The sequence below is a fragment of the Nomascus leucogenys genome, chromosome 3, assembly GCF_006542625.1.
Source record: "Nomascus leucogenys isolate Asia chromosome 3, Asia_NLE_v1, whole genome shotgun sequence".
NCBI classification, from domain to species: domain Eukaryota; kingdom Metazoa; phylum Chordata; class Mammalia; order Primates; family Hylobatidae; genus Nomascus; species Nomascus leucogenys.
The window spans coordinates 156,060,056-156,073,669 of NC_044383.1; the positions used below are offsets into that span (position 1 = coordinate 156,060,056).

At 42.3% G+C, this 13,614-nt stretch overlaps 1 protein-coding gene across 4 annotated transcripts; it reads right to left on the reverse strand.

Moving 5' to 3' along the window:
• Positions 1-2,035: 2,035 nt before the first annotated feature.
• PDCD2 (programmed cell death 2) lies at positions 2,036-12,445 on the reverse strand. Of its 4 annotated transcripts, XM_003280994.3 has the most exons (6): positions 11,016-12,445; positions 10,243-10,485; positions 9,800-9,931; positions 6,752-6,855; positions 5,592-5,705; positions 2,036-4,439 (listed from the first exon to the last, which is right to left on the reverse strand). In XM_003280994.3, exons 1-6 carry the CDS (start codon positions 11,596-11,598, stop codon positions 4,281-4,283), a joined length of 1,335 nt encoding a protein of 444 aa, XP_003281042.2. In that variant the 5' UTR covers positions 11,599-12,445; the 3' UTR covers positions 2,036-4,280. The 4 variants fall into 4 exon arrangements, 3 of the variants coding, with proteins under 3 accessions (XP_003281042.2, XP_030665863.1, XP_030665864.1); XM_030810003.1 differs by lacking the exon at positions 5,592-5,705; XR_004029431.1 differs by lacking the exon at positions 6,752-6,855 and having other exon boundaries at positions 4,084-4,439.
• Between the last annotated feature and the right edge of the window lie 1,169 nt (positions 12,446-13,614).

Below are 13,614 nucleotides of genomic sequence, written 5' to 3' on the forward strand. Positions count from 1 at the left end.
TAAACAGCGCTGCAGGGAATATCCTTGTATGTGTATTTTTTGGATGAGTGCAGGTATTCATGTAGTAAACTTTCCTAGAAGAGGAACTAAAGACTATACATTCTGAGTTTTTTAATCAGTTGATACCAGATTGCAGTCCAAAGAGAACGGTGTATGAAATGCCCTTTTCTTGCATTTCCCAATCATTAGTGATGCCAATAATGTATGGATTAATTGGAAAGACATATTCCAATATTATCTCCTATCTAAGAAAGAAGTATCTCTTCATGTATGCAGGTCTTATGTTCCTCAGTAAAGTTTTATAATTTTTTTCACACAGGGCTTTTATATTTCATAAGTTATTACTTCCTTAATTCCTAAGTATATTGTCATTTCTGTTTTATTACTGGAAGTTTTTAACACTTTAAAATTTATTGTTAATATTTTTCTCATTCCAAGTTTACTGAACTATTACTGCTGATTTAGTTGATTGCATTGAAAGTTCTAGGCATGTAATCATCTGTAAATAGTAATTTTATGTTTTCCTTTCCAACATTTATTTTTCCTATCAGTGCCTAGGACTTTAATGTATATAACTTAAAAAAAATCATCTCTTACAGTTGTAGCTACAGATACAGGAAACCCAACAAATGTATAGCATAATGTATTATTCAAAGGCAGACACCCTTGCAGCCACCAACCAGGTCAAGAAACAATTTTGCTATCTGTCTTAGAAGCCCCTCCTTATGGTTCTATCCAGACACACACTCCTGGCTTCCCTCAAGTAGTAACTATTATCCTGACTCTCACGCATTTAAAGATAATTGAAGTTCCTTGTCCATTTCTTTTCTTTCCAATTTACAGGCCATTTAATGTTTAGAGCTTCTCATAGTCTGGGGTTTGCTAGTTGGAAATTCATGGTGTAGCTTCCCTATTCTCTATTTCCTGCATATTGGAAGCTGCTGTATAATTCCTAGATCTATTAATTCATTAGTGGGTTGCAAAATGACATTTTACTCATTTCTTTTTCATTTATTAATTTGAATACTTTTATAAAGTGTTGTGCTCCATATAGCAGGATAAATACTTGCTTCTTTCCCCTTTTAAGTTTTCAAGATAAAATGAGTTCATATTAATATGTCCAATTCAAAGCTCATGGGTTTTTATTTAACCAATTCTATATCCAATTCAAATCCAAAGCTCACAGGGTTTTTATTTAACCAATTCTATATCCAATTCAAATTCAAAGCTTATAGGGTTTTTATTTAACCAATTCTGTATTATACTCTTTCTTCTACACTGAGAATTTTTAATTCTTAAAGACATAGGGGATGAGGAATTAGAATATCCCGTAATTACTCATTTACGTATATACTTTATCATTACTTTATCTGTTATATGTGCAATTTTTTTGAGACACGGTCTCACTCTGTTGCCCAGCCTGGAGTGCAGTGGCACAATCATGGTTTGCTGCAGTCTCAAACTCCTGGGCTCAAGGGATCCACCTCAGCCTCCCGACAAGCTAGGACTACAGGTGCACACCAACACACCCAGCTAATTTTTTTACTTTTTGTAGAGACAAAGTCACTCAACTGTTGCCCACGCTGGTCTTGAACTCCTAGGCTCAAGCCATCCTTCCACCTCCACCGTAACATTCTTTTTTTTTTTTTTTTTTTTTTTTTTTTTTTTTTTTTTTTTGAGAAGGAGTCTCGCTCTTTCACCCAGGCTGGAGTGCAGTGACGCGATCTCGGCTCACCGCAGGCTCCGTCCCCCAGGGTTCACCCCATTCTCCTGCCTCAGCCTCCCACGTAGCTGGGACTACAGGCGCCCGCCACCTCGCCCGGCTAATTTTTTTGTATTTTTTAGTAGAGACGGGGTTTCACCGTGTTAGCCAGGATGGTCTTGATCTCCTGACCTTGTGATCGGCCCACCTCGGCCTCCCAAAGTGCTGGGATTACAGGCGTGAGCCACCACGCCCGGCCACTCCATAACATTCTTAAGAGTAACAAAAATACTATCACCCGTATGATTGCCAAAAACACTTAAAACTTTTTTCTTTTGCTGTGATATCTGAAATTGTCAAAGGATATTCAGTATCTGAAATAAAAAGGCAAAGCTGAATATGCTGCTTTCTACAGCAGAGGAGAGCTGCTGTGGCTGGACAGTATCTGAACCAAGGAGATCTTAAAATTTTTTAGGTGTTGAGAAATGGTGGATGCATGGACTGGCACCGTCTGTGGAGCCATGATTATGTAGGTGAGACTTGCTCATTATCTTGTAGTGTTTTAAAATGTCTTCACATTTCTAAAGGCAACTTGCTTAATGCATTTTTTAATTTAAATTTTTTATGTTGTACAGTTTATTTTAAATATAGTTGCTATTTTTTAACACAGATGCCAAGTCAGTGCTGTCAGATTTTCTTTCTGGTGATTTGGACCAGTTTGTCTCCCTCTTGATATATCCGTCCCAAATGGAAAGGCCCTGTAAACTGTTATGTTCATTTCCAGAGGTTGACTGGGATATACACCAGTGACAGCTTGCCTGCGCACGCCAAAATACCTGCAAGAATGTCCACATCATCTGGTGATGTCCCCAAGTAACAGTTTTTACCATAGAAAGACTGTAACATGTTTGCTTTAAAAGCCCTTAGCAGTCGTAACGTACTTACACATTCTGCCTATGAGGAGTAATACATAATTTTAGATATGAAGGCCCCACGAGTCCAGGTTTCCTTACGCCACTGTGCTTCCTACTAAGTGTTGGGACCAACTCTTGTCACTAGTTGATGACAACTTACTCCAGTAGCCACAGGCTGTGACACCATAGTTCTAGGTGATTCTCATAGATTTATCCATCCCAGGTTCGAAACTAGTATCCTCTAGCTCTTAAGTAGCTGATAACCTCCCCATGGGAGAAACTCCATACTGCGGTTTCCCATATGGTGTTATGTATAACTATCTTACGCAATTAATACAAATTGCATATATATACTTACATAATATGGACTACTAGGACAGAACTTTCTAAATTACAAATAAAATAGCCAAGTAGACAATTACATTAGCAAATGATGTTACCTATGAAAATGTGAGGATTTATGGTGGCAATGCATTGCAGTTAACAGGGATGTGTTAGGGGACAATGTGAGCCAATGTAGATTAAGGAAATAAGCCTGAGAAATTTATCAGAATTAGCCGTCAGTATTCAAGCACTGATCAACAGCAATGTGTCCAATGTGTCTTTAGGGCAGGCATCACTGGTGCTGAGAGAACTGGGAATTGTCAATTTTGAGCTGCTAGGGGATGGAAGAAACCTTAGTGTAGTCTTAGGAGCCACTTGCTTAAACAAATGTATCAGAAACATAATAGGCCAAGGGTCAGCCCTTTGAAAACTGACTTCAGGGCCTTCCTTTCCTCAGGCTGCTGCCTCCTAAGCCAGACCCTTATTTTGGCTTACATTCCCTAACCCTTGTATATGCGATAGGGAACCTGTGTACAATGCTTGACATGGAAAGGGAAGACCATCGCCTTTTGCCTTTCAGTGTCTCATCTGTAAGCAGGGCCGCTGGCTGACCAAGATCAGTTCTGAAGGTAGAGCCTCTTTAAATTCCAGTTCTGTGATCACAAAGCCACTGTTGTTCCTGATCCTGCCAACTGTGATACTGCTGCTTCAGGATTACTGGGTTTCCTGTCCATCATACTCACCAACCTGAGGTTTGGTATTTTTCTAATATTCTGGGCTTCCAGTACATTCTAGAGCCTGTGATAATCAGCTAATGATCAGACAAGTTTGTTGGAGTTTTACCTAAGTATTTTTGTGTTTTAAAAAACTTAGGGTGGGAAATGCTCTCAGAATGAGATGGTTTGACTTCATTAGGCACATAACCCATTTTTATTATAAAAAGAAATGCACATATAAGTAGAAAGACCGTTTTAGTTAGTCCCACCATTCGCTGGTAACCAGTGCAGTACATGTACATCTTTGCAGACTGCTGTGCACACATACAAATATTTCTACAAGAATAGGGTCATACCATGAACACCACCTATAATGGTATGTCTGTTGTCAATATAGGTGTTATAATTAAGACTGTGTAGCCTTCCACTGTGGATGTACCAAAATTTATTTAATTCCCTGTCACTGGACACTTTTGTTTCACTAATAAGTAGACACTGTGTAAGCAATCCCTCAACATCTCTGCACCTCTATTTTTGGATAAGTATTTCCTTCGGATAAAATCCCAGAAATTGAATTGCAAGGTATAAAAGATTATTAACATTTTTCAAGGCTTTAAGATGCCTTTACGGTGTATCTGTTACATCCTGCTTCCACACAAATTCTTCTGTATAGCCAGTACCCAAGCTGCAGCTCTCAGCACAGGTGAAGACAGCCAGGATGCCCCAGTCAATGCTCTTGCCCAGTCTGTCAGCCTTCAGGTAGTTTAGGAGCTGAGGCATGACCTGAGAAGAGGGTGACACACAGTTAGAAAGCTACTTCACAGCAGGGAGCACTACTTTTAAGAGACCTTCTCAGCCAGGATGATTATAGGGATCTTGGTCTTTCAATCCTCATACAACAAAGCAGGATTATAGACATCATTATACAATTAACATGTTTAACAATCTAAAACTTCCTTATGACTTCAAAGCCCCTCTCACCTTCTGTTTGGTCTTTTGCATTTGAGAAAGAAGTTCACAAGTGGCTGTTAATGAATTATTTTCATTACTAATATGCCACTCAAAAGGGCTGAGGCTTCTATTTGGGCAACTTTTACTTTGTATCATTGCAGATATTGTTACTCTCGACTCAAGAAACACTAATTACTAGTAATGAATACAGAAAGGACATCTGTCAATGTAGTTATAGAGACCAGAGAGGAATCTTAGAAGTAGTCTAACTGAAAGAGTGAATAGGCAGAATAGCCACCCTGATATGGAATCACTTTATACAAATCCTGTCACCTCAGTTTGCACATTGAGAGCTTTGGCACTAAGAACAAAGCAGAGTTTTGTGTATGGTCCTCATAATTCCTTTTATCCAAAGAAACAAACCAATATGAGTTATGACTTTGGTAAGGTTAGTGAATCCGTAACTCAAGAGCATTCCCACCCTACCCAAATGGATTTTGATGCTAACAAACCCTTTTGGGCATGGGAGGACATTTATCTTTAATGCTTCTATCCATTTGTTCTAACAAATCCACAAACCAAGATTAAACAGTAAAGACTCCTCTCATAAAGTATGGAGTCAAAGACTTTAATTAATGGAACAAGAAAGGAAGGTATAAGTTATTTAAAATAACAAAAATTAACAGAGACACTAATAATAATGACATAACCACACTGGAGGTGGAGAGCAGTGTAGATATCCTCATCGTCACAGAAGTCAGTCAACAGACAGTGTCTGAAAACTAGGAAACAGAAAAAAACAAGACAGTTCCTTCCAGGGAACTAGCCCCAAGGTGAGGCAGGAAACTGATGATTTTCATTATAGGGCACCCTTCTGTACTGCCATGTTGACCCATGTGCACAAATTACCTTGGTGAAGTTTTTAATGTTTAAAAAACAATCATGGTGATTACACACTAAAATGGTCCTTATTTAAGGTCATACCTGGAATTCCAATATTCTCTTGGCACCACAGGGGCAATCTGGAATATCCTTTTCTTGAGGAATATTTTCACCAGAAATCCAGATGGGGGCAATACCTCTACCATATCTAAGAATCTAAAATCAATGAAGACCATGTTCAAATAATCAATACCTTACCTAAAAGTTTCCAATGGTAACATGCTATCTACTCCATGAATGTTCCTCCTCTTGATGTAGCACTGACCCAAAAGGCATGTCACAGTTCCGCCATCAGACCTGGCTATGCCAGTGTGCCATTAATGCCTTCTCAATCACCTCAAAGTGATTATTTCAGCTTATCTGACTCAGAGGGCATCAAAGTATATTTCCCAGATGATGCTTTTACTACCTAATGTTGGAATCTTAATCCTATGAATATATTGTGAAGGGACTAAGAATGAGCCTCTGCTCTGATTGCAGAATTCTGCCCAGAGTCTGTGCCTATCTTCATAGTTAAAAAATTTTAGGAGGGACAAATACCAAGTGAAACGTAGTGTTTTGAAAACTACTACAAACATAAGTAAATTTCACTGTAATAAGCTTCCTACAGCAACTGAGTGGTTTTCTGTATTATGTCTAAAAGCATATGCGTTGCTAAAAACTGCCTTAGTGTTTAAGACCTAGATCTATTCTTCCTATAAACCCCTTGTGTATTTATTTGAACCAGTGACTGGTTTATGGGAATTCAGTTTTCTTTCGTGATTTACGTTTATGGTAGGGGAGGTTAAGGAGAAAATGTTAACATGTCACATTTTACAAGCCAAAGTTACCTGTTGGAAATGTGCAAAAATAACCTTTTTTCTTTTTGGGGAGCGGGGGGCCAATGGTGCCTAAACCTCTGTACTTTAGGCAATATCTCATTCATCTCCCATCCCTGATGCTTGCTTTAGAAAATGAACCCTGTTTGATAAACAGTATAACCTTTAGTCTTTTAGTAACTATTAAATGGATCAGCACTGCAAAACACCTTTCTACATGGCCCATCTGTGTGAGGAACTCCTCTAACAAGATAATAAAAGCCTGCTTGTATAGGCTCCTAAGGAACAGACTAATGTTGCTATGAAGTTATTTCTTCTCACAGATTATACTCATAAAACATGGCCTGAAGAGAACACAGTGAGGAGCTATGAGTTCCACTTTACCTGTTCTGGTTCAAGGGCTATCTGAGTTTTAAACTTCTGAAAAATTTTATCTTCCCTGGATTCATGTTTTGCCATGGAATCCAGTTCTTCCTCAGGTGCTTCACCTGAAAAATCAACGTAACTATTATGAAAAACAGGAGTAATCCCCACAACTTGACAATTCACACATGGAGAGGGGACCCACTTTTAATCAGAAAGCTTTCCCTATTTATTCACTTATTCAAGTTGGACCATCTGAATTTCCAGGTACTCCATGCAACTCTATTATATGGACTTCCATTTAGTGCATCTCCTTAAAGCTTCAAAATTACAGAATGGCCAAGGGCTTAGGACTGCCCAGCACATCACAGGACACCCAACAAATGTGAGCCCTTCTTATCATTAGTATCCTCAGCTGGTAGGCTCACTCACTCAGTCATCAAATGTTCATTTCCGGCCTGGAGCAGTGGCTCATGCGTGTAATCCCAGTACTTTGGGAGGCCGAGGTGGGCAGATCACCTGAGGTCAGGAGTTCAAGACCAGCCTGGCCAACATGGTGAAATTCCGTCTCTACTAAAAATATAAAAATGAGCCAGACGTGGTGGTGGGCGCCTGTAATCCCAGCTACTCGGGAGGCTGAGGCAGGAGAGTCACTTGAACCCGGGAGGCAGAGGCTGCAGTGAACCAAGATGGTGCCACTGCACTCCAGCCTGGGCGACAGAGTGAGACTCCGTCTCAAAAAAAAAAAAAAGTTCATTTCCTTCTCCACATTCCTTCCTGGGATTACAGCCACCCTAAGCCACTGCTGTCCCCAACAGACCCGTGTCTCTGAGTATATCCATTAGTCTTTGTAAGGTACATTAAAATAGAACTGATACACCTTGAGTCAGAGAAGCTAAAATAACTGCTTTGATGAAACGGGAAAGGCACTGATGGTGTTCACTTGCACCATCAGGTCTGATGGAGGAAGTGTAGGATGCCTTCAGATTGATGTTCCATCAAGTATACGTGGAAAGTTTCAGTATAACCGTTAGGACACTGTAAACACTGTTCCCTCAGGCCCTACTGCCTCCTGCCAAGTCTCAGCTAAGACACAACTACCTCCAGGAAGCATTTTTCTTTCTAATTCTCCTTTTATTTTGGAAAATTCTGAACATACACAAAAGTGGAAATACTATAATGAACCGCCACATACCATTAATCAGCTTCAACACTATCAAGTCCAGTGTTTCCTTTCTCTGCCACTTCCAACTCCATTACTCTGAAGTAAATCCCACACATATCACTTCATTCATAATTATGTACCCCTGGAAGGCAAACTCTTTATTTACCAATTTGAAAATGAGTCTGTTCCCAAGTATCCTACAAAGATGATTACTGAGTTTTTTTAGTATCATTTTGAACCCATTAAACATATCTGATGCAGTTAGTGTCCTTGTGGATGTTCAAACTGTCCATCTTTTGCAAGCAGGAGCCTTTTCATGTTGCTTGAGTTCTGACATGGCCCTAGTAATCCTTATCCTTAATCTTTAGTATGACCATGTTCCCACATTATATGAACATTTCCTGACCCAGTTCTGGAATCAACCACCTCTCCAAAGAGCCTGGAGTTCCTTTTAGTACTGATTGTGTCCTTTGGTACGTAGACACAATCAACATTATCTTCCTGCTACACCCAACATCTCAGTTCTCAGTTACACCAACATAATGACTCATTTCCTTGATCCCCAGTACACACACAACCATCTCAAAATCACAGCAACAGTCTAGTAACAACATGTTTATTCAAAATACTAACACTGTTAACGTTCTTTTCATTCTCAGGGTATATTCCACTAGAGATATACTGTCCTATGTTTTGAAGTCACCTAGAGGAGTTCTTAGTGTGGTTATATGACTACATGAAGAGTTTTTTACTTTTGATGATTAGGGACTGCTTTTGAAAACTTACTTTACTCCATAATCTTAAAATACAGAGTTCCACAGTCACATTTACACTAACAAGGCATATTTGAAGTCCAGCTTTCATCCTTGATCCTCCTACTCTAGGGTCTCCCTTCTCCTAAAGGTAAGCATTTTCTTTATCTATCATTTTTATCGTACAGGTATGAACACACGTGTGGCCCCTTCCAGGCAGTCTTCAGTGATGTCACGTGTTCCCATGGCACCTGTATTGTACTCTTATCAGTCATTACATGGACTTTAACTTCCCCAAGTATTATTTGGGCTCCTCCATGAGACTGTGAGCATCTGACCACTGGAGTGTTGTTTCCCATTATATCCCTGTTATCAAGCACAAGGTCAGGCGCAGAGTAAGTCTCAAACATGTTTTGGAAGGTATGACTGGTATGAACTACAAACCAATAAGCTAATGTTTTCATTTTGAGTCTATAAATCTAATTTTGTGGTGGTTTTGTGTATGGCTCAAGGCTCAAATTGTAAAATTTAATATTATGTGACCAAAGAGAGTTATACCCAGAACCTCAATTTCCTCACCTTCAAAATGGGGCAGTTTCTGACTTACTGGTCTGCTGTCACGATTTTAATGAGCTCATGCACAAACAGCCCTTTATATAAGATAAGTGCTGGATAAATGTTGGCTACTATAATAAAATAAGCCTCTAAGATACTTGGTCAGCACGAGTACTACCCAAGAGTATGCACCGTAAGTAAACTGACAAAATTGTGTATCTACAACTGGCCAGATGAAAGAGAAACTTTCAAGGGGCCCTTCTGCATGCCCCACACTGTGCTAGGTACACTATCCCGACCTGAGAAACAGATCTGCGACCCAGAGGAACTTACCAAGCCTCCAGCATCTTGTGCAGCCCTACTCATGGGACCATCTGGATACCCACCCTTGTCTTTACAGGGAGCAGAACACACCTCGTATGTGTCAGAAAACAAAGTCCAGGAAGTATATTTTCACCTGAGGCAATATCTGAAAATTGTATGCTACAGCCTCCAAAGTGAGTCTTCCTCTCAGTACCTCTCTTCTAGACACACTGAGCCCTTTCTTCCAAGCATTATGTTTAACCACTTACTGAATGAAGTCCTGAAACTGCTTACCCATGCTCCCTATAATCTCTGAGTAATCTTCCTTTTCCACAACCTCAGGCATAATCTCATCTTCTGTTTCTATTACAATTTCAAATTCTGGAAAAAGGAAGTTGTGGTCTGGAATTATATGGTCCAGATGATCTGAAACAAAAAGGAAGCACTATTAGTAATCATTTAGTTTTGAAGAAAGTCTAATAATTTGCTGTCTCTAAAGTACTATATTCCTTATAGTTCTGGCATTTTAGATAAAGGGTCATAAATTAAATGCCTATATGGTGACATTATTCAGTGATTCAGACTTCACAGCCTCTTTTTTTTACAAAGGTGTTCCAGGTATGAGAAATTTTGAAGTACTATACCTTTCCTAATTTTACCTTTAAAGTTATCCTGGAAATATCTAGGTTGACAAAGGCGATGAAACTGAAGTGAGACAAAAAAACAAGATTACCCACCTGGTTGTGCACAAGCCTGCTTATGTCCCAGTCTCCAGTCTAGGGTCTGATGCTCCTTGCTGCAGTAATATGCTTTGTGGCATCTGGAGCACGTTTTGGGGCCTAAACAGCCACAAACCCTGCAGAGATGAGCACCAGACTTAAGCTGGAGACACACTGATTCTCCTGTTTCTGGGGGAGGATTCTCAGAAGGTGGCTCATATGAGTAAAAATCGTTTTTCCTGGGTAGTTGATTCCTAAAAACTAAAAAAGAATGCAGAGAAAAGTTTTATCTTCAAACAAAACAGCAATTCACATATTTCATCCTCTACACGTAAAACTGAAAAGACTTCAAAAATAAAATAAAATAAACGAAAGTTTTTGCTTTCAGGGATAAGCTTTTAAAATCCAGAAACTAGATTTCGTCCGGTACACGCAACTGAGTTGCCTCCTAGAGGTGGTTTGAGTTCATCAAATTAATAAGACTGCTCGTTAAGAACGACTGCCAAAAATACGAAAAAGCTACTGGGACCCATCTTTCCAAGACAATTTCTGTTATCTGAATTAACACCATACCTGGTACCCGCTGATTAAAAGCTGGGGGTTACCAATGCGCGTGGGCACAGAAGCTTATGTAGTAAAAATGAGGACATCCCGGAAGGGCCCGGGAAGGGACCTCTGAGGATGAGGCGGCAGCGGTGCTTTCCGCCGTCCCCCTCGTCGCTCCCGGACGGAATTAACGCCGCGCACGCGTCGGAGGCATGGCCCCGTCCCGACCCCGTCTGGCGGCTCACCTCGCAGGCCGGCACAGCACGGCTGCTCGCGGCAGCAGAAGAGGAAGATGCAGCGGTGGAAGGCGTCCGCGCGGCCGGGCAGCGGCGCGTATACCTGCAGCAGGAAGGAGAGCGGGCGGCCGCACAGCTCGCAGGCCAGGGCCCGGGGCCCCGGCAGCCCGGCCGCGCCCAGCCATGCCGGCCGCCCGCCCACCTTGCTGGGGAACTGCTCGCTGCGCAGTCGCCACGCCGGCGCGGACTCGGCGAAGCCCAGCTCCACAGGTCTGGCCCCGGCGACAGCCATGGGGGGCGCCGGCTGGCGTGGGGCGCAGCCCACAGCTGGGTCGGAAGGCGGAAATCGGGCGCCGGGCCGGAAGGCAAGAGGCGGGCACCTTTCCGGAAGACAGGAGGCGGGAACGCGTCTGACGAGAGCGGCCGCAGGACCCATGCGAGGGAACCGGGCAGAGGAAATCTCTCGGCGTTGGCCCCGCCCCTGGCGCCTCTGCTTCGGAGCCGCTTTCCTGGTGCCTCCGGGTGCTCTGGGATGGTTCTGGTCTTTGGGAGAGTCGCAGCTGGTGACGGCGCCCCGCCCACCTCTGCACATGTCCTGCTGTGGGCCTGCGGGTGGCCGCCAGGGAGGCAGAGCCCTCCTCAAACCTTCCCTGCTGGTGACCTCCTCAGGATGTGGGAAACCTGTGCGCTGGCCAAGTGCTACCCAAGAGTAGGCAGTGAAAGATAGTGAAGGTTGAACAGGCAAAGTGAGGGTTGTGAAAGATAAATGAAGGTTGAGCAGGTAAAGTGAGGACCCTACAGTGGAAACCGAGAATCCTATGTGCCTGAGGGTAATGAAGAAGCCTCTGCGCAAGAGTCTTTTCTGTCAGTCTTAAGGTCTCTGCTTTAATGTTAATGCTGGCTTGCTGTGCCTGAATTCCAAGGGAGGAGTGTATAGTGAGGCATGGCCAACCCCCACTTCCCATCGTTGCCTGAACTAGTTTTTCAGGTTAACTTCAGAATGCCCTTGGGCAAGCATAGGGTCCATCAGTGGGTTGGAGGTTTTAGAATTTTACTGTTGGTTTGCAAAGGTCTGAAAGAAACATGTACCTCTGTTCTCTCTAAGGACTTCTACTTAGGAGGTTTCATTTACATAACAGGACCCTGGTTGTCAGCCAGGTCTCCACCCCCATAACCTGTTATGCCACAATACAAACCCCCATTCTGTAACCTCAAGATGGTATATAAGTTTCTGAACCCCATCTGGGGCTTCAGCAAAATCACTCTGGTTCTCCCCCATGCGCATGTTAATAAATTTGTATGCCCTTTTTCCAATTAATCTGCCTTTTGTCAGTTGACTTTTCAGTGAACCTTCAGAGGACAAAAAGGAAGCTTTCCCTTGGCTACTACAGTGGCTTTAATGGAAGTAAAGTCATCAACAACATTTATTTTTGACAAAATCACAGTTTAATTGGCAGTATATTTGTTTTGTTTTTGTTTTATTCGAGATGGAGTCTCACTCTGTCGCTCAGGCTGGAGAGCAATGGCGCGATCTCGGCTCACTGCCCCCCCCCGGCAACCTCCGCCTCCCGAGCAGCTTTTTTTTTTTTTTTTTTTTTTTTTTTTTTTTTTTTTTTTTTTTTTTTTTTTTTGGTCCAGGCGATCTCGGCTCACTGCAACCTCCGCCTCCCAGGCAAGCGATCCTCTTGCCTCAGTCTCCTGAGCAGCTGGAATAATAGGTGTGTGCCAATACACCCAGCTAATGTTCGTATCATTGGTAGAGACAGGGTTTCACCATGTTGGCCAGGCTTGTCTCGAATTCCTGACCTCAGGTGATCTGCCCGCCTCAGCTTCCCAAAGTGCTGGGATTACAGGCATGAGCCACCACATCCGGCATCCATCAATTTAGAAAGTTTATTTCACCAGGGTTAAGGTTGCGCCTGTGACACAGCCTCAGAAGGCCCTGATGACCATGCGCCCTAGGTAATCAGGGTACAGCTTGCTTTTATACATGTTAGGGAGACATGAGACATCAATCAGTATGTGTAAGTTGTACTTTAGTCAGGTAAAGCGGGTCTTGAGGCGGGGCTTCCAGGTCATGAGTAGATAAGAGGCAAAAGATTGCATTATTTTGAGTCCTTGATCAGCCTTCCACTGAATACACAATTTAGTCTGGCTCAGTGAATCATCATTTTTACATAAACAATAGGGGAGGGGAAGCAATCAGATGTGCATTTGTCTCAGGTGCGCCTTAAAGGGATAACTTTGAGTTCTGTCTGTCCTTTATCCACAAGGAATTTCCTTGTGGGCAAATTTTAAGGGAGGTATGTAGCCTCTTATCTTGGCAGGTATCTTATTTAGGAATAGAATGGGAGGCGGGTTTGCCTGACATAGTTCCCAGCTTGACTTTACCCTTTGGTTTAGTGATTTTGTGGTCCTGAGTTTTACTTTCCTTTCACAGAAGTTATACCATAAAAGTAATTGAAGAAAATCACTCCTTTCCCCTTCCCTCAACTGGGCCTTGACCATTTTAAGTAAAACTGGCCTTGAAGGTCAGTTAAAACTTAACTGTGGGCCGGACGCGGTGGCTCACGCCTGTAATCCCAGCACTTTGGGAGGCCGAGGCGGG